The sequence below is a fragment of the Condylura cristata genome, unplaced genomic scaffold (genome assembly GCF_000260355.1).
Source record: "Condylura cristata isolate star-nosed mole 26May11 unplaced genomic scaffold, ConCri1.0 scaffold00013, whole genome shotgun sequence".
In the NCBI taxonomy this organism is placed as follows: Eukaryota; Metazoa; Chordata; class Mammalia; order Eulipotyphla; family Talpidae; genus Condylura; species Condylura cristata.
The window spans coordinates 47,551,280-47,572,860 of NW_004567114.1; the positions used below are offsets into that span (position 1 = coordinate 47,551,280).

Consider the following 21,581-nt stretch of genomic DNA (forward strand, 5'->3'; position numbering starts at 1 on the left):
CAATAAATATGGGTGTCTTTTTGAATCACTGTTTCTGTGTCTTTTGGGTAGATGCCTAGGAGTGGGATTGCTGGGTCATATGGAAGCTCTATTTTTAGCAGTTTGAGAAACCTCCCCACAGTTTTCCACAGTGATTGTATTAGTTTACATTCTCACCAGCAGTGCAGGAAAGTTCCTTTTTCTCTACATCCCCACTGACATTTGTTGTAGAGCAAGGTATTTTTTAAGAACATAAGTTTATCAGATAGCTCCTAGAGATATTTCACAAGTTTATCAACAAGATACTGTTGTGTCATGGGAAAATTTGAAAGGAGGCAGTTTTTGTTAAATGGGTTATTAGTTAAATTATTCTGAAGCTAAATTAAGTTTTACCTTAATTTAAAAAATTGTTTTTAAATATTAAAAATGTTGTCAAGTTATTGTATAACCACTTGAATTTTTTCATCTTTAACCTTATTTTCACTGAAAAAACATGGTGTGTTTTCCCTCTTGTATTTTTAGGTATTACATGGGTGTGTTTATGGAGCTCAGTGTTTTAGCAATCCACGATATTTTCCAATAAGCCTTTCTGACTTGGCATCTGTAGATTATGATCCTTTTATGCACTTGGAAAGTCTGAAGGAGCCAGAACCTTTGCACTCTCCTGATTCAGAACGGTCTAATAAACTGCAGCCAGTAACAGAAGGTAAAATGAATTACTTTCAGGACAGTATTATGGCTTGGATTTGCTCAGGATATGATCTTACATCATAGATGGAAATATGTCTTAACTTTGTAGTTGTTTAAAGCACGTGGTGTAGTAAAGTTCATTTTTAGTTTAATAATTTCATTTACACAGTTAATAAGATTATGCTTGACTTTATTGTCTTCATACTTAGAAGTTATTTTTAAAGGTTGTTTTTGATATTTTATACATGATAGGGTATACATAAATAAGAGCTTTCTCTTTGGTGTCTGATAGACATGGAATTTTGCCTTTCATTTTAATAGCTGAATGACACTGCTCCTTATTTGTACATTGGTAATAATAATATTCCCTCAGTGTTTTGAATTCTAAATAATATTTGTAAAGCCATTAGTATGAACCTTGGTACATAGTGAATTCAGTAACATTTTCTATGCCACTTTGTTTCTATATTCAGAGTTCACTACTAGATATTAGGAAAGATGTAAACAAATAACCTTATGTGAGTGAAACGTTTATTCAAGATATAAAAATAGCTAGTGGAGCAGTTAAGGATTTTAAGGAGGTGATATAGGTGGTAAAATTAGTATTAAGAGCTCTTTGACAATCATATTTTGTAGGAGTTGGTAAATTTTGGTCCACACCTGTTGCTATGAAGTTATACATCCATACTCTTCGTTCATATATCATAAAGGCTTGTGATATTTATATTTCTGTAATAATAGTGATGTTCTCAATAGTTGCAGCAGAGGTTATATGGCCATAAGGCTGAAAATATTCTCTATCTGGCCCCTTACAGAAAAAGTTTGACTATGTTTGATTCTAGGTAGGTTAGCAGAACAAAGAGACCACTCATGATGAGGTTCTTGCAATAAGGTACACAAGAATTGCTGAAGGTTTATATTGGTTAAATTTCCCAAAATTAAACCAGCAAGAATCTGAGAAAGTTTGGAAATTTGAGAGTATGAGTAAGTCAGTTTGGTTACTGGCTATTCATATGAAGATATCTAGTGTCTGTGTTGTATGTGCAGATCTAAATTTTAGCAGAGCTATCTTTGCTAAGAATATTTGTGAGGGGGAGGGGTGTGTTCTGAGAAGGAAATAGTGGAAAGATAGGAAAATCAGGAAGCAGTATTTTCTCAGAAACTAAGAGAAGAGAGAGAAACCTTTAAAAAGACTGGTTACCATACTAAAATAATAGGGAGGTTAGATACAAAAAAGACTGACAAGTATGTCAGCACAGTAGTAGGATACCGAAGTGGATGGTTGTAAGTTAAAGAACAAGCTAATAAGTTGAAAGAAAAATGGACAAATCTGTATAAGTGGTAATAATGAGTTGAAACAGTGATATTGTGGTTGGTAATAATAAGTTGGAACAGTGATTTTTCAATCCTGATGCAAATTAGTGTGCTGATGCTGTAGTTCTTTCCAAAGAGATTTTGACACGTTAATCTGGGATTGCTGGGGTTCTTAAAAGCTTTGGCATGTGATTGATATGTAACCATGGTTGAGAACCACTAAAGACAGCAGTTTATTAGGATGGTGGTTATTGAAGTGAATTTTTAAACCATAGAACCTCTTTAAATAAATTTCACAAAGAAGCCCAATTGATAAAGTAGAGCTCTAGCAAAGGCCTGAGTTGATTGTGACTTCTCTCATCCATTTCCAGGAGCCCTCTTCAAGGGTTCTACTAAACAAAATTGAGAAATCATCATACTTAATTAGTTTCTGACCAAAGAGCAAACTGTTAAGGAAGAGCTTGATTATAAAGGTATAATTATTATAATAGGTTAGAATATCTACATTGTGGCCATAGTAATGGATTGAGGACATAGAATACAAGTAAAGATATAAAGTTACACATCAAGAAAATAGAGTTTTGTGTTAACCACAAGTTGCTAATAGTTTTTCTAGAACAAATACATGAGTGAAATAGGAATATAAATTTTTTTTTTTAAAGATTTATTTATTTGTACATACAGAACTGGGGTACAGGCCAGAAGCTTAGGGGCGGGAGAGGCTTCACCAGAGACAGAGTGAGGAACAGAACAGGCAGATCGACGAAGTACACTGCTGAGGGGAGCAGCGGGCGGGTCAGGAGAGGTCTGCCACGCCATGTGGTCACCTCCAGGGCAGGCGGGAATCGAACTCCTGCGGAAGCGGCTTTAGATTCTCAGTGCTGTGCTTTTAACCCACTGCGCCACCAGGGAGGGCCAGGAATATAAATTTTAAATCATAGTGCAGATATAAGGAATGATACTGGCACTATAGCAAATAATTTAAATATGATATGATTATTTCTTTAGATTTGACATAGTAAAATGATGTTTATTTGACCTAAAAACAAGTTTATAAGGTTAGTTACTTTTTACATGTTTACATATAAAATGATAAAATTTGATTCAAGGCATGTAGTATGCTTATTAAACAATGAAATGATTTTATAAAGGAAAGTTTCAATGTATTGCATGCAAAATGGACTGTACCATTACCAATCACTATAAAAGAAGCAATAAAAGAGATTTAAGTCGATAAGCTTTATATTGATACCAAATACTCTCGTAGAATACTATTTTCTAAATGTATTAAGTTGTCCCTTTGGACTTTCTTAAAGGTATTAAGGACCAGATAAATTCAGAACCTTTTAGGAACAGCTGTGAACTAGCAGCAGGGGATTCTGGGGTCTGTAGTGACTACATGCTATGGGTTTTTTTAATGTGGCACAAATGACTAATCATTGTGCCCTTGTCTAAGGCATGCTTCATCATCTTCAAGTACTTTTTTGGCCAAAGATTTCTAAACATAGCATGTCCTTAATAAGCTCACTTTTGGATTGAACAAGTCTGATTTGAGAACTATTGGCAAGAGTAGCTGTAATTATTAAATTTACTAAAGAATAAAGCAAGGTAGTGAAGTTGGCTTTTTGTCAAATGGCAGTAGTCTTATTAGCAAAAAGTCATCATTTTCAGGGTCAGAATGAAAAGAGGCTCCAAAGGATTCATTCTGTCCTAATTATAGTTTCACCTATACATATTATGCAAAGCTAATGTTTAAAGCATTTGCCAAAATTAACTTCCTCTGCATGTTCTATTACAGTGTACTGAATTGCAGCAGCTTTTTATGTCTTGCTGCTTTTGTATGCCATAATAATCTGTAATTATGGGTTTGCTGCAAATACTGTAGGGTTTGTTTAATCTGACAATCTGAAAAGACAACCCTGAATAGACTTATTTAAATGAATGCTAGTTTCACAAAGCCATGGAAGCATCGATATCTTCATTTCACATTTTCTTACAAGGTTGGTTATTTCAGCATTTCATTTTGAATTAGAGAATTTCATGCTTTTTTTAATATTTAAGGAGGTATGTAGAAGTAAGACTTGTATGTTCTGTAGTTTATATCTCAAAAATAAATCTAACTGCCCAATTAACAAATTGAGAAATTTTTATTCTTTTAAATTTATATATATCCTGAGTATAAAGAAACAACTAAGGAAAGAAAATGCTTTTAGATATATAAGAAATATACATTTGTATTTTAAGTATTATCAGTGATAATAATTATGACAGATTTATGAACAAACTCACTTAAACTGCATTCTTAATCTCCCTTTGGGACAAAATCAGCTGTTCCCTAGACTTAGAGGCTTTTTGTTTAAGAAAGTTTGTTCATTCTTGCAGTTTATAAGCAGGTTTGAAAAAGGAACTTACCAAATCTGTGTTACTTATAATGCTTTCAAAATTGACATGTCCAGCTATACAAGTAATCTATACATGTTTTCAAAAGGTATTCTTAGAAGGTTCTAAGAAGTTTTACATGATTTGTCTGTGATCACAGAGTAAGCCAGAGACAGAATTCTCTTCTGAAATCTTTTTCTATTAAATTATACTCTCCCTTCAGAAATGTTCCACAAAAAAGATTCACTGCTTAGAATGAATCACCTTTTTAAGTTTATCACTTGAAAGGAAAAAAGAAAATAACAGAAATATTTTCATGTATCAAAATTTTTTTTTAAATCTTTGATTATAATTGTTACCATTTATAAGTATTTTTGTTATATTTAAATGAGGCCTTTTCATGATGTTGGCCAGTTCATTTATCTAAGTGATACTTTTTAGAAGTGACAGTGCATAAAAATGAAGTTTGAATTTGTTGTTTCCATGTGCCTTAGTGATTTGCCAAAAGAAAAGGATAGTTTAACAAAATAGAAAAATAAGGAAATTGACACTGAATAGGGAAGCAAAAGACCAGCCCTATGAAAGGCAAATCTCTTAAAGTCTGTAAATGCATTTGTCCTCATTTGCAAAATAAAAGGTCCTGCCTAAGTTATCTGTAAGGCAGATAACTTATATTCCTGAGTTATAACTAGCAAAGAAAAAGCAGATTCTTGAATTAAGCCGCCCCTCTTTTTTTCGTCATCCAATGACATACCATTTTACTTTGCTTATTATCTTGAAAATATAGGATTTGATTGAGGTTAGTCATTTAGTGCTGTTCCCTAGTGTTGAATAGCTGGTTTTCAGAACTAGCCTTAAAATAAGATTAAAGAACAGCTCAATATAATTGGAAATTTTAAAGTAAACTGAAAAATATGCATATGTATCAAAATGTAGACAAAACTTGATTGGTAATGGAAGCTTAAAATTATGATAATCATTACCATTTCAAAATCAGTCAAATCCCCAAAATATTCTTTTTTCAAAGTAGAATAATGGAGAAGATATTGTTGGTATTAATGGCACTACAGCTGATTTTTGCTGATTCTTACCTATACCAAGTGGTATATTTCTGAATCTTGAGAACTGTGGAAGAGGGTTCCTTTTTCACCACATCCTCACCAGCATTTTATGTTTCTAGCTTTTTAATGTGGGCCATTCTCACCGGTGTAAGGTGGTATTTCATTGTGGTTTTGATTTGCATTTTCCTGGTAATAAGTGATGTTGAACATTTTTTTCATATGCAATATGGATGGAGCAGGAAGGGATTGTGGTGGAAGTAAGTCAGAAGGAAAAGGATACATATTGATTGGTTTTACTTATATGTGGAATACTGAGAAGCCAAACAAAAGGTTAGGGAAAAGACAGAAGTTGCAAGTTGACCATAGATCTGAGGCAAGAAAGGAGATTTGGGAGAAGAGTCAAAACAGGAGAGGTGGCGATGGTAGGAGAACTTACGGGACTACACCTGAGGAAAGAAATCAAGTATTGCACAAAAATGAACAAAGATGAAAGAAAAAATTAATTTAAAAAAAAAACTATCAAAGAACAGTTTTCTTTTTTGCCATCATTATTTTAGTGTAGGATCTAAATTGGAAATAATACTTGACTGTAACTTTGATAATGTGTCTGTTTCATTGTTACATGCTCTTCTAGGAAAGCAAAGTATTCCCTTTTAGTTCAGTTTTGTTTTGTTTTTTTCCTAGTGAAAACTCAGATGCAACAAGGATTAATCTCTATAGCTGCCCGCACTGTTATTACACATCTGGTAAATCACTTGGGCCATTATCCTATGAGTGGTGGACCTGCTATGTTAACAAGTCAGGTGTGTGAAAATCATGACAATCATTACAGTGAAAGTGCTGAGCTTTCTCCTGAACTCTTTGAAAGTCCAAATATCCAGTTCTTTGTGTTGAACAATACAACCTTAGTGTCCTGTATCCAGATCAGATCAGAAGAAAGTATGCCTGGAGGAGGTTTATCTGCTGGACTTACATCAGCCAATTCAAATGTTAGAATCATAGTACGTGATCTCTCTGGAAAATATGCATGGGATTCTGCCATCTTGTATGGGCCACCTCCTGTAAATGGCTTGTCAGAATCCACATCTTTCATACTTTCATTGTCTCGCCAAGAGAAGCCAGAAGAATCTACATCTAATGAATGCTTAGAAGATATGTCAGCAAAAGAAGAGATCGCTCTCCAGTTTAAAAGAAGATTTAGAGAAACTGTACCAACTTGGGATACAATAAGAGATGAAGAAGATGTGCTTGATGAGCTTTTGCAGTATTTAGGTGTAACTAGTCCTGAATGCTTGCAGAGAACTGGAATCTCACTTAATATTCCTGCTCCACAACCTGTGTGTATTTCTGAAAAACAGGAAAATGATGTTATCAATGCTATCCTTAAACAATATACAGAGGAAAAAGAATTTGTTGAGAAACACTTTAATGACTTAAATATGAAAGCAGTGGAGCAAGATGAACCAATATCTCAAAAGCCTCAGTCAGCATTTTATTATTGCAGATTGCTCCTTAGTATATTGGGAATGAATTCTTGGGACAAAAGGTAAGAATAAAGAAAAAAAATTACTATAGTGCTGCTTATCCTTTGATCAAGCAGTTTTATCTGTGTACTTTTTCCAATTTTTACCTAACAATTAGTCCTATGACTCATGGGCAGGGTTTATTTTTTTTTCCATCACATTCTATCAGGATTTAAGGGAATAAAAAGATGATTTAACATTTTCATAATAAGTGGTAGAACTATCTGACTTAGAAATTATTGTTTATATAATTTTTAAAAATCTTGTTTTCCAACCTTCATGTAAGCAAATAGGGGAAAATGTTTTTCTTAAAACACACAGACACCAAATGTGTGGGTTTTCTACATCAAGCAGTTCCAGCACTACCTGGAGTTAGTGCAGACAGTTCCACAAGATTGCCTCTTACAAGTCCAGGCAACTCATACTACTGATTGACTGGTTACAATTTAGGGGTTTTTACAACCTTCTCTTCAGGTTTATTAGCTATAATAGCTGATAAAATTTATGTTTACCAATTTATTATAAAAGATAGTTCAAGAATATAAAAGAATACCCAGATGAAGAGGGAGTACAAAGGGTGAGGTCTGGATTTCTTGTCCTTGTAGAGTTGGAGTGTACCACCCTCGTAGCATGTTGAAGGTGTTTACCAACCAATCTAAACTCCATTGTTTAGGGACTGGTACACTCTATATCATGAAGACATGATTGATTACTAATTAAATCTCAGTCCTCTTCTCTCCCCCAAGGATGGAGTTGGAACTGAAAGTCCCAAAATCCGAATTGGTATTTGCTCTTTCTGGTGTCCAAGGTCCATCCTGAACTTATCCAGGAACCCAAGAAATTGTCTAACTAGAACAAAAAACATTGCTCCTTTTACCCCCACTATTTAGGAAAATTTACGAGGGATTTGGAATCTGTATTAGGAATTGGGAGCAGAATCTATGCATAAATATGTATATACTATATCTGTATAATATATACATATTAATATGTGACATAAATTAGCAGTTTTTTAGACAAACAGCAATATGATTGTTTCTTACTTATACTAGATAACTAAAGATTTAGAATCATATCCAGAAAAGAATCTGGATTTTATTTTTGAAAGTTTTGTTTTCCTGTTATAAAATCTCATTAAAAACTTGCAGTAAACACAAAATTTTCAAGTAAGTAAGGCAAGAGTTATATGACAAGGCATTGGACTTAAGTCAGAAGACCTAGGTTAGAGTCACTTAACCTTTGAGCCTCAGGCTACGGACTGCAATTGAGGAAATAATTCCCACCTGACATAATAGTGAGAATTAAATTAGGTAATATGAAATACTAAATTTGTACACTAGTGTAATGCATTATTAATATACATTCATTTTTTAATTTCTCTAAAGGCTGTAGGGAAGTAGAAGAAACATTTTTTTACAGTACTGTTTTGAATTTATCATAGAAGGGGAGCTCAGGTATCACAGAATGAGTAAATCTTAAATAATTTAAAGATGTGAAGTATAATAGCAGAGTTGCTTGCTTGCCTAGCATTTATTATCTTACTTGATTTACACCCTTACATTTATTAGAAGGGAGTATTCTCAATGGAAAACATTCTTTATGGAAAAGATATGCTATATCAGGAACAGTTTGCTTATGGTGTGTCCAAAAATAGATAATTTCCACTCAAATACATTCTACTCTCTTGCTGTAAGTTGTCTGTATATTACCTTGAGAAAAAGGTGAGATATTATCTTTTACCATAGCAAGCACTGATTTCATAAACACAATTACAAATATACATATAGCACCTATACAATAAATTGATAAAAATCATACCTTGTTTCATAGTATAAAAAAAAACATATTATGTGAAATAAGGGAGAAAGCAAATTCTGTCTGGATTACACTTTCTAACTTGGTATTGATTTAGATTTTATGAATATCACAAGGAATAACTTTCTCACAAATGTTTTATGAAATTTTTAAGGAACCTACATATATCTTTATCCATTTTCTGGATATGAGTGTGGAAAGCTCACAGTATCTGCAAAGAAGAATTGAAGTGGCCAATAGATAATAACCCACTAGCAGAAATGTATTAGGGCCCGGGTAGAAATAATGACATATGTTCTTTACATTTTTTTTAGGGTCTGTTCTACTTTGTATTAGAAGTATGAAAAGGCAAGAAAAGTGTAAGAGTTGCATGAGTAGAGTGGACAGTATTTCCGGAACTGTCATGTCATTCACTACAAAGGTGATGAAAATGTTTATAAATCTCTCTATTTAGGAGGAGCTTTCATCTCCTGAAGAAAAATGAAAAGCTACTTAGAGAACTTAGGAACTTGGATTCAAGACAGTGGTAAGTTGTTGGAAAACCTTCAGATTTGTAACTGGCAGCTATCAGTTTATATCTGAAAAACTCTGTATTGTTAAGTTATAATTTTCTGGACGAAACTATTTTATTTATACCTTAGAAATGATGAGCTTTTGGGGGGGAAATGTAGAGATACATTCAAATATTTATTTCCTTGGAATTGTTTCTGATTTTTTTAGAGTCATCTTTTGTTTGGAGTTGCAAAAATCTAACCAAACCTATAAAATGTACCTCACTTTTCCCATACTTAGACACTCCAAATACATCCTTGTTTAACTTATTTTTAACACTGCATTATGAATAATAAAATTTCAGGTGTTCATCATTAAAAATCAGTAGTTATTCACCATAATCCAGTTCTCTCCTTCACCCTACAAAAATTGATCCCTATTATTTCATTTTACCATCCTCTTTCCTTTTCCCTTGTAGTAACCACTAATTGGTTTGTACTCGAAAGTTTATTTTTGTTTTATTTAATTCATCCAGTTGTTTGGTTTCTGTATATATCACACATGTGTAAAGCCACATGCTGTTTGTCTTTCTCTTTCTGACTTAGGTCACTAAGCATAACACCCTCTAGGCCTATACATGTTTTTGCATATGACAGGATTTTACTTTATCTAAATACCCAGAAGTGGAATAACCAGATCATATGGAAATCCTATTTTTTATTTTTGAGATGTCTTTATACTGCTTTCTACAATGGTTAACCCCTTCTCTCCACAGCCTCTCCATATTTCTTGTCTTTTGAATAATAGCCATTTCATAGGTGTGAGGTATCATCTTGTTTTAATTTGCATTTCCCTAACAATAAGAGGCGATGAATATGTTTTCATGTGCCTGTTGGCCATTTCTGAATGTCTTATGTGTAGAAGTATTTATCCAGAGCCTCTGCCCTTTTTTTTCAACTGGACTGATTTTTTGTTGTTGAATTCTATGAGTTCTTTGTATATTTTGGATATTAATGCTTACCAGACATTTGAGTGTAAATGTCTTCTCCTGTTCATGATAATATCTTTTTTCTTTTGATGATCATTTCTTTTACTGAGAAGGTTTTTAGTTTAATGTAGTTCTATTTATTTATTTTTACTATTATTTCCCTTGCTGTTACAGTTAAATCCCCCAAAACCTCTCAAAGGCCAGTGTCAAGGAGCATATCATCTTTGTTTTTCTTCTATATATTTTATAGCTTCAGATCTACGTATAAGTCTTTATTTTGAATTGATTTTAATGGATAGTGTGAGATAGTAGTCTTGTTTAAACAGAAAACAGCCTTGGTGATTGGTGTAAGAGATTCCAAGTGAAATAACTGATGAATAAGTGCTAGTATGTATAAAATACTAATAAAACAAAGAAAATACATATAGTTTGTTATATTTCTTTAAGTTTGATTCTTTTAAGCCTCTGGGTTGCTATCCACTTACTTGGATAGCTATTTCTATACTATATTCAGATTATATTTCTGCATTTTACCTGTACTGCGATCTTAAAAAAGTTTGTCCATTATTAGTCATGTGATCTTTGATGTGTAAAGTTGTTATCCCTATTTTAATGATCCTTTGATGTATCTGGATTTTGGGGGGGGAGAACTCAATACTAGAAACTATAACATACTACTTAACTAAAACTCCTATGAGGTCAGTCTCTGTATATGGACTACTTTTCAGGTTCATTAAAGTAAATCTTATAAATAGATGCTTTTTGCCAATGTTACATTAATATGCTAGTATATCAGATCTCACCATTATTGAGAAAGCTGTATTTCTGAGCTAAATCACAACCTTCACATTTTTTCACTTTCTCCCATCTTTCTCAACTGGTATCTTATACTTTTATGTCTCTAATTTTTTTATTTTCTAGATATAAGCCTACCTACTCACCCACCTCTGATTTAACTTACCTTCTTGTCCAGCAGTCACACAATTTCTATAATTAGAATAATTCTTATCACTATTCCCAGGCAACAGTGTGTTACTAGGGAAAATTACCGAACCAGAGTAATGCAGAGATTTACTATAGATTCCTGTTTATTTATTTAAATAATGTCCTCTTCACTTTTGGTCAATTTCTTGCCCTTCTTTGCTTCTTTCTTTATTTCTCATGGTAAGTATAATAAACTATCTTTTTGTCCCTTAAGCCTTCATTATAGGCAGTCTGATTATCTTTAACCTCACTAAAACTTCAGTTTAAATGTTTGACTTCCTATATCTGCACAAACAGTAGTTCTAACCTTTTTCCTCTACATATTAACATTTTAACAAACATTAGTCATATCTTTCATTGAGTCCAGTGATTCTGACAGATTAGGAAGCTAGTTAGAAATAAACCACTTATTATGTTACATCAAATTAACTCGATCTTCATCTTCTCTTTAAAATTTCTATATTGTGCATCTTCTGTTGTTTGCCTTTGGTTTTCGAAAACTCTTCTTCCCCAGCCTCTACTCCCAACTGTATTTCTGCTTCTTACCTGTCCTGGGATCTTAAAGAAGTTATTATACCTTCTTTATCTTTAATTTCTGTTTCTCATATCACTAATGTTTGTTTAATCTGCTTTTAAACAAAGCTAAATTTTCCTCCACTACTGTCCTGTCAAGCTGTAGTTTCACTCTATTTACTACTACAGTTTTGGAAAAATGCAACCTTTAATAGATTCCTATAATTACTAATTGGTTTCTGGTGTTACTGTTCTAAGCTTTCCTTAGAATCATCTTTTCATAATTTTTTTTTAAAGATTTATTTATGCATACAGAACTGGGGTACAGGCCAGAGGTATAGGGGTGGTGAGAGGCTTCACCAGAGACAGAGTGAGGAGCAAAACAGGCAGAGAGATGAAGTACGCTGCTGAGGGGAGCAGCGGCTGGTCAGGAGAGGTTTGCCACACCATGTGGTCTTCTCTGCGGCAGGCGGGAATCGAACTCATGCGGAAGTGGCTTTAGCTTCTTAGTGCTGTGCTTTAACCCGCTGTGCCACAGGGAGGGCCTCATAATAATTTTTAATTTCCTTGGCTAATACAGAAAATATAAAGCAAAAATAAACCATGTATTTTTAGCACTATTATTAACATCTGTAATGATAATAGAATAATAATAGAATTATTACCTTTACACCTAATGAAACTAAAAAAGAAAAATAAGCTAAGCCCAGAATTAGTTGAAGAGAGAAAATAATAAAAGGTGGAGAGAATTGTATGAAATAAAGTATAGGAAAATAATAGAAAAGATTAACAAATCAAGGGTTGGTTCTTTGAAAAGATAAATTCAATGACAAATCTCTATTTAAAATAACCAAAGGTGGGAGTGGGGGAGGAAACCAAATAATTTAAAAATGAATTGAATAAGGGGATTACTGACTACTGTTAACCACAGAAGTATAAATGATCATGATATATCTACGCTGTATACCAACAAATTGTACAGCTAAAAGAAATAATGTAATTTTTGAGAAAAATACAACCTACCAAAACTTAATCATAAACAAATAGAACATCCAAACAGACCAGTAGTAACAAGAAAGCACATGAACTAGTAATCAAAAACCTCCCAACAATGAAAAGTTCAGGACCAGTTTTAGCAGTTCTCTAATGATAGCTTTATTATTTTGCTATTCTTATAACTCCTTTCCAAATAAGATATAACAACACTAAGTAGTCTGTGAGTTCTCATACTTTCTTACTATTTTCCATAATAATCTGTAGTACTAAATGGTCAAGTCCATGAGGGCAGGAATCTTACCTCTCTTTGCTGTCTTGTGTAGTGTGTGTTCTTACACTCTCTGCTGCTCTTCTGAACTATACTTCTGAAAGTTATTATCCTGACCATAAAATCTGAACTTTTCTAACTGGCCTGTTTAATTTATCCAATAAAATATAGTTAAATTTAATTTAATAAAATTTTTAAATTACAGAAATGTTTAAATTTAAAATAATTTATTACCAAGTACAGAGATTTCCCTTACCCATGTGCATTATTCCCTTATATTTAGATCTTGTGTTTTTGTGGTTATATTTGTTAAAATTAATTAACAAATATTGATATGTTGTTATTATTTGAAGTTCATAGTTTAGAGTCCACACTTTCTGTTGTACTTTGTAATTTTGACTGGTGTCAAGTGATTGTGTAGCTATTCATCATAATTACATTATGATGAATATAATTCAGAATGTTTCACTCTCCTAACAGCCCCCTAAGGATCAAATGTTCCTCTTCTCTGACTTCTATAACACTAAAATTACCTAGTTCAACTTGTAATCCTATAGTCACGCCAAGTGTATCTTCATTGGCTTACTTTCTACTTCCTATGATGCTGTAACATAGTTATCCTTTGTAATATCTCTCAGATCTTTTCAATTCCATTAATTTCTGTCCATGTACTCTTATCTCTGAATTGTTAGTAATGATTTTGCATCTGTTATTATTTTGTCCTGACTCTCTAATATTACAGGTCTCCTTTTCTTCCCCAAATCAGATCTTTCTTGTAATTTACCTGATAATGTTGAGGCATAGCACTTTATAGTCAACCAAACTTGACCATATTCTTTACCTTGCCCTAAGATTTTCATATTTATGTCAGTTCTATTACTTTCACCTCTGTCTCACCTTTGCTTTTCCTGCTCCCATCCTTTTAAATCATGTCTTTATTACTGCTTTCTAAGAGTTATAACTATAATGCATAGCCAATGTGATCTCATGTGCTGATTGTTACCCATCTAGACCGTTCTGACCTCCAGACTAATCTAAGTAAACTTTTTTATTTTATTCTTTACCGATCCCTCAGTGCCTCCCCAAACTCTTTAGACTTAAAGTCAGGCCACATCAGACAATCCTGACTATTCATGGTTTCTTTAAGTTACCATAAAGTAATTTATGGGGTCTCCATAGTAGTTTAGTAATTAAATCTTAGCACTATCACCACTACATTCTATAACCTGAGTTTCGTCCCCAGCCAAACCACATAAGGTGCTGCAGACCTCTTGTGGCCCACCTGCTGCTCCCTTCAGCAGTGTATTTCAATAAATCTGCCTGTTCTGTTCCCTAGTCTGTCTCTAATGATTCCTCTAATACCATGCATCTCTGGCCTACATTACAGTTCTATGCAAAAATTAAAAAAAAATAAAGATTATTAAATAACTTTATGCTATTCTACTTCTACTCCTGCTTCCATTCTCAAATATACCTTGAATATCTATAATATCACCAAGGTATCTTAGAGATATATATTTTGAGAAAGCATAGGTCTTTCCCCCTACATTTTATCGAATTAATTCATGACTTTTTGTTTGATTTTTTTTTCAATCTGATTCTAAATATGTCATTGGTAATGTAATTTTCTAATCATATTTTTTACTGAGATAACAATATAACACCACATATGGTTCAGAGGTATACATGCATACTTCTTCAGATGTATGTTACCCATACCCACCACCAAGGCACCCATAGTCCTCCACATTTCACTTCCCACATCTTGCCTTCCCCTTCTTACAGCCTCAGTTACACAGTAGGTTTAAAGAGTTTATTATCGGCTCAGTTTTTTGTTACTCGGTTTGCTCTGTTTCCCACATGAGTTAAGTCATCTATTATTTGTCTTTCTCTTGTAAGCATAATTCCCTCTAATTCTATCCATGCTGTCATGTATGTCAAGATTTCATCTTTTTTTTATTGCTGAGTCATATTCCATTGTGTAATATTACTGTATCTTAGTTTACTCATTTGTCCTTGGACATTGAGGTTGTTTCCATACTTGACTAGTATATATGTGCTAGAATGACATGAGTATAGACTATTCCTTCAAAGTAGTGATTTTGCATTCTTCAGGTAGATATCTAGGAGTTGTATGGCTGGATCTAGTGATAGATCAGTTATTAATATTTTGAGAGATCTCCATAATGTTTCCCATAGGGCCTGGACTAGTCTACATTCCTATGAACAATATATAAGAGAAATAATTTTAAAATAAGAGAATAGCATCATTCTTTTTTTCTAGTACTCTGACTCAAAAATGTATTCAGTTTATATAATAGGACTTTTGAACTTTTTTTTTTCAAGATTTATTTATGCAGACAAAAACTGGAGTATATGCCAAAGGTGTGAAAGTGAAAGGATTCACCAGAGACACACAGAGAAGGGAGCAGAACAGGAGAATTGACTGCAGTACACTGCTATGGGATGAGACAGGAGAGGTCTTCTGTGCCATGTGGGCTATCTGTCTGGTCAGGGATCAAATTCATATTGCAGCAGCTGACCATAAGCTTGATAGTGCTGCGTCTTTAACCCCTGAGCCACCAGGGAAGGCCTCCTTTTGAACTTCTTAAGCCACAAAGCTTAGAAATAAATGAAAAGATTACTTGTTTGGAGGACTAAAGAGTAAAAAGTGTGATTACTTGTCCATAGTCTCATTTACATAGGCCATCCTTTGTTTTCTTTGACTAGATTAATTGATTCCTATTCCTCATGGCTGAACCAGCAGTTTTTTAAAATTTCAAATCTCTACTGAAGGTATAGGAGAGATTTAGGTGTTTTCCATTGGTCAGCTAATATTTAGCAGTACTACACATATTCTGAACATTTAAACAGTACTTAGTAAGTAGAATAATAAGAAGGAAAGTAAAATATTATAATTTGGCATAAAAGAGTAGCTGAACTTTGCTTTTATAAATTGTTAGGACAAACAATTCTGATTTCTCTGCATTTTAAAGATTTCTTTTTCCCGTTATGACACATACTCCCCTCATTTTAAACTTAATATAATACTGGCCCTCCATGGGGTGCAGCGGGTTAAAGCACAGCAAACACTACAAGCTAGCAGCAGCTGCTCAGTGTGCTTTCAATCCCCAGCCCCAGAGGTGACCCACATGGCCCAGCAGACCTCTCTGTCTTGCCCACTGCTCCCCTCAGCAGTGTACTTCGTTGATCTGCCTGTTCTGCTCCCCACTCTGTTTCTGGTGAATCCTCTCACTGCCCCTGCATCTCTGGCCTGTACCCCAATTCTGTATGCATAACTAAATATATCTTAAAAATAAGTAATACTAATTGAACATTTCTATACAATTCTTCCCCATTCCATGAATTTTGCTTTTTCCATTGTAATGGTATTCTTTGACCTAGAAAAATTAGAACATGCTTTTTGTCATTACCAGAATTTACACATAATAGATTATGTTTCCAAGTTAAATTCTTAACAAATTAATTGAGATAAATTTCACATATGATACAATTCTCTTACTTAAAATGCACATATTTTTAGTATAATCACAGAGTTGGGCAACTAGTTCAGCATTCTAATTTTAGAATATTTTAGTTCCTTCAAAAAAAATCCATACCCATTATCAATAATTTCTCTTTATCCCTAGGCATCAACCATTAATCCCCAACTCTCAACACAACACTGATTTACTTTCTGTTTATGGATTCACCTATTCTGGGCATTTCATATGAAAATATTAATATGTGGCATTTTGTGGCAAGTCTCTTAGCACAATATTTTTAAAGTTCATATTGAAGCATGTCTAAATACTTCATTTTTTATTGTTTAACAATATTCCAGGGTATGAATTTACTGCATTGTGTTTGTCCATTTGTCAGTTAGTGGATATTGAGTTAGTTTTACTTTTTTGTAATAATGCTGCTGTGACCATTCATGTACAGTTTTTTATGTTGACATTTTATAGTTTTATACACTTTTAAAATAAGACTTTGGTAGATTTAGGCCTTATAGGTAGACCTGTGACCCATTTTGATTTAATTTTTTGTATATGATAAATAAGAATGTGACTTTTTTTTTACATGTAAATGTCCAGTTTTTCTAATAACATTTGTTGAAATGATTTATCCCTAGTAAGTTGTCTTGGTGCTATTTTCAAAATGTATTAATAATTAACCATAAATACAAAGGTTTATTTCTGAACTTAAGATTCTGTTTCCTATAAATTGATGTGACAGTTCTTATGGCAGTACTGCAGTGTGTTGGTTAGGGTAGCTTTGTAACAAGTTTTAAAATTGGGAAATAGAATTCTCCCATCTCTTTCTTTTTTAAGATTACTTGGCTTTTCTAAATCTTTTGTGTTTTTCAGTAAATTTTAGGACCAGTTTGTCAATTTTTAAAAAGAAAATTTGGGATTTTTATAGGTATCATATTAAATGTGTAAATCAATTTAGGGATTATCACCTTAATGATTCTTTCATTCCATGAATGTAGGAATTTTTTTTTTAAGATCTTAAATTTCTTTTGACAAGTGTTAGAATTTTCAAAGTGTGTAAGTCTTGTGCTTATTGTTAGTATATGTATTTTCTTATGCTATTATAAATTGTTTTCTTAAAGGAACCTTTGTAGGTTATTGACTGGTTCATCAGCTGTAGAAAACAGTATGGTAATATCTCAAAATATTAAAAAATTAGATCTATCATATAATCTAGTAATTTCATCCCTAGGTTATCTTCCCAAAAAATACAAAAATCACTATTTCAAAGAGCTATGTACACTGCTGTGTTCAATGCAGCACTATTTACAATACGCAGGTTATGAAACAACGAAGTTTAGTAAGTGCCCAAGGACAGATGAGTGGATTAAGATGTGGCTGTATGTACACAATGGAATACTATTCAGTTATTAAAAAAAAAAATCTTTTTAAAACTGAGGGGATTATGCTAAGCAAAAGTTAAACGAAAAATACCGGATGGTATCACTTATATATGAAACATAGAGAAACAAAACAAAGGATTGGATAAAACCAAGCTATAAATGGAGGGGAGGAAAAGGAGCCAAGTAGAGAAGTGAGCTAATTAACTATGGTTAATGGATTTTATGTACCTTGGTGATGGGTGTGGTGTGGTCACACACACCTAAAGGGTCTAATCCTATACCTCTAAATGAAGTGTTGTAAACCAGTGTTACCTCAATTTAAAAAAAAATTGTTTTCCATTTGTTTGGATTATTCATTGCTGGTATACAGAAAATGTAATTAACTTTAGTTTGTTGATAGTGAATCCTAAAAGCCTGCTGGCACTTTTTTATTATTCTAGTGATTTTGAGTTGATGTTTTATGATTTTCTATACTAAAATTGTCATCTGACAAGTAAATACAGTTTTACTTCTGCCTTTTTCAGTCAGATTACTAATTCACTTTGTTATTGACCCCAGGTATTGTAGTTCCTCTTGAGTTGGTTTTAGTAATTTCTGTCTAAGAATTTATCCATTTGATCTTATTTATCTACATTGTTGATACACAGGTGCTCATAATATTAGTCCCTTTTAATCATCTTTATTTCTTTAAGGTATGTAGTATTTCTTTCTTTCCTGATTTTAGTTTTGATTTTTAGATTTGAGTTTTTCTTACACAGTCTAGCCATTGGTTTTTGATCTTGTTTTTAATCTTAAAGAACCTGTTTTTGGTCTCATTAACTGTTATTTTTCTGTTCTATTTCACTTATTTTCACTCTAGTCTTTTACTTCCTGGCTTCTGATTACTTTTAGTTTAGTTGCTCTTCTTTTTCTAATTTCTTTGCATCTCAGGTTTAGTTGTTGATATGGCTTCTTTTCCTCTTTTTTAATGTAGGCATTTGCATAAATAAATTTCCCAGTGAGCATTGTTTTACCTGAATGCCATCAGTTTGGTATGTTACACTCTTACTTTCATTGATCTCTGTTTTCTCACATCCCTCAAGATTTATTCTTTGATTCATCAGCTGTTTAGGAATACATTGTTTCATTTCCACATACATATGAATTCCCCCAATTTTTTCTTTTATTGGTTTCAAATTTCATTCCATTGTGGTATTAAAAAAAAACAAAAACGGCCCTCCCTGGTGGCGCAGCGGGTTAAAGCACAGCACTGAGAATCTGAAGCCACTTAGCATGAGTTCGATTCCCGCCTGCCTCCTGCCCCGGAGGAGACCACATGGCGAGCCAGACCTCTCCTGACCCGCCGGCTGCTTCCCTCAGCAGTGTACTTCGTCGATCTGCCTGTTCTGCTCCCCACTCTGTCTCTGGTGAAGCCACTCACCGCCCCTGAGCCTCTGGCCTGTACCCCATTTCTGTATGCACAAATAAATAAATAAATCTTTAAAAAAAAAAAAAAGAAAAAGAAAAGAAAAAAAAACACTACATGATTTCAGTCCTTCAAATTTATTTAGCTTTTTTTATAGCCTACCACATGGTTTCTCTTAAAAAATATAAGGGCTTGAGGCCCTCCCTGGTGGCGCAGCGGATTAAAGCACAGCACTGAGAAGCTTGGGCTACTTCCGCATGAGTTCGATTCCCACATGCCCCGGAGGTGACCACATGGCTGGCAGACCTCTCCTGACCCGCCCACTGCTCCCCTCAGCAGTGTACTTCATCCATCTGACTGTTCTGCTCCCACTCTGTCTCTGGTGAAGACTCTTGCCGCCCCTGCACCTCTCTAGCCTGTACCCCAGTTCTGTATACATAAATAAATCTTTAAAAAAATATATATAGGGCTTGAAAAGAATGTGTTCTACTGCTGTTGAGTGGAATGTTCTGTTAATGTCTGTTAAATCTATGTTATTCAATCCTTTATTTCTGCTGATACTTTAATTGTTCTGTCCATTTTTGAAAGTGGGATATTGAAGTATCTAATTATGATTGTAGAAACACCTATTTTTGCCTTCAATTCTATTACTTTAGAAGTTACATTGTTGGGTGCATGTGTTTTGAGTTTTCATATCTTCCTGTTAGTTTGACTTTTTGGAATATGAAAGTTTCTCTCTTATGTCTAGTAACATTTTTTGTCCTAAAATTGATTTTAGTATAGCAGTCCAGCTCTTTTGGTTACTATTAATATAACTCTTTACCATTTCTTTTATTTTCAACTGTGAATCAAATGTGGGTTGCTAATGGTTGTTGTTTGTTTGGTCATTTGTTTATTCTGTGACTTGACTAACTATCCCTGGAAACCCTTGTTTCCACACACTTTGTGGCCTCTGATCTCAAATTTTTCTTGTTTTGTTTTTTGTGTAGCCTGGCTACCAAGGAATCTCCCCTATACTGAAAATATCTACTAATTAGTCAAAGCCCCCTTAACTAGTTAGATTCTCATTCTCATTGCTTACTATGTATGTGGGTGTAGATTAGAGGCTGCCTTAAGGTTAGAATGTTCCCCCCCCCTTTTTTTTTTAATTACATATTCTCCCAGAGACTGGTAGTTTGTTATTGTTTGCTCTCCAGTTACACCAAAGAATGTACAGTGTTAGATATACTCATTCTTCCAGACTGCCAGGAAGACTGGATATTGTTTTTAAGTTTTTCTGTAGGTCACCCTGAATTATAATAAAGCATTACTCAACTCTGTGTCAAACATGCTTTCATGAACCTTACTTTCTTCCTATCTAGGAACAATATAGTCCATATACATTATAGACTAAAAGTCTATGTTCCCAGGACACTTCTTGACTGACTCTCCCAAGTATTCTCTTCTGGCTGTTCTACTGTGGTTTTTTTTCTTTCTATTTCATGAAACTGATAACTTCTCTTCATTGCTTTCACAAAGATCTCACTTTGACCATCACCCCTTCAAATGGAGTTCCCCAAGCTCTGTTCCAAATAGAAATCATTCCACTATAGCAGAACTGCTGCTGAGTTCTTAAATCTTCACCTTTTGCCCTGGGCAGAACTCCTCTACGACACCTGAATTGGTAGGGGCTTCATGTTCCCTGGAGGGGCAGGCTCATTCTACAAGTGGACAGTTGGCGAGGGATCAGTAGGTTTTTATTATCTTAGCTTTCCCCTCCTGGCATGATACCTCTACCCTACTAGTAACCTGAGTGGGAAAGATTTGGAACACTCAGCTTTTTGTCACCTAGAATTTCTGTTTATTATAAGAGAGGGAACTGCATTTGGGGAGACAGATCTGGTTTTCTTCGCCACAACTGCCTGGAGTAGAACTTATATACCATGGGGGCTTTGGAGAAGATGACAAATACCACCAGAAGTTTGCCTCTCCCAGGATTTAATCATACTTCCAAACTGGGAGTTTGGGGGAAGAGAGTACAAGACATATATTATAATGTCTTGGCCTGAAGAGAAGATCCAGGAGAAATCATTTGTAGTAGAGGTAAAGGTGTGAGGTATGGTAGCAGCATGGCTTAAATGTCAAAGACTGTTCTTACCAGATTTAGTCGATTCTCTTAAGTGAATGTTTTTCCATTTGCTGTATACCCTTAGGGAAGTATCCAGAAAGTTTGATTTCTAAAATTATTTTTGCTAGTTATTTTGCTTGGCGATACTAATTCTATAATATTGGAAGTATACCACCAAATTATGTTTT

General features: G+C 33.9%; 1 protein-coding gene across 8 annotated transcripts in view; it reads left to right on the top strand.

The window, feature by feature from the left end:
• Nucleotides 1-21,581, top strand: part of RALGAPA1 (Ral GTPase activating protein, alpha subunit 1 (catalytic)) — a 207,467-nt gene that overhangs the window by 144,905 nt on the left and 40,981 nt on the right. For all 8 annotated transcript variants that reach the window (XM_012724483.1, XM_012724485.1, XM_012724488.1 and 5 more), the window contains 3 exons: nucleotides 502-685; nucleotides 6,108-6,969; nucleotides 9,216-9,287. In XM_012724483.1, the coding sequence (XP_012579937.1) occupies nucleotides 502-685; nucleotides 6,108-6,969; nucleotides 9,216-9,287 (1,118 nt within the window). The remainder of the gene's footprint in view (nucleotides 1-501; nucleotides 686-6,107; nucleotides 6,970-9,215; nucleotides 9,288-21,581) is intronic.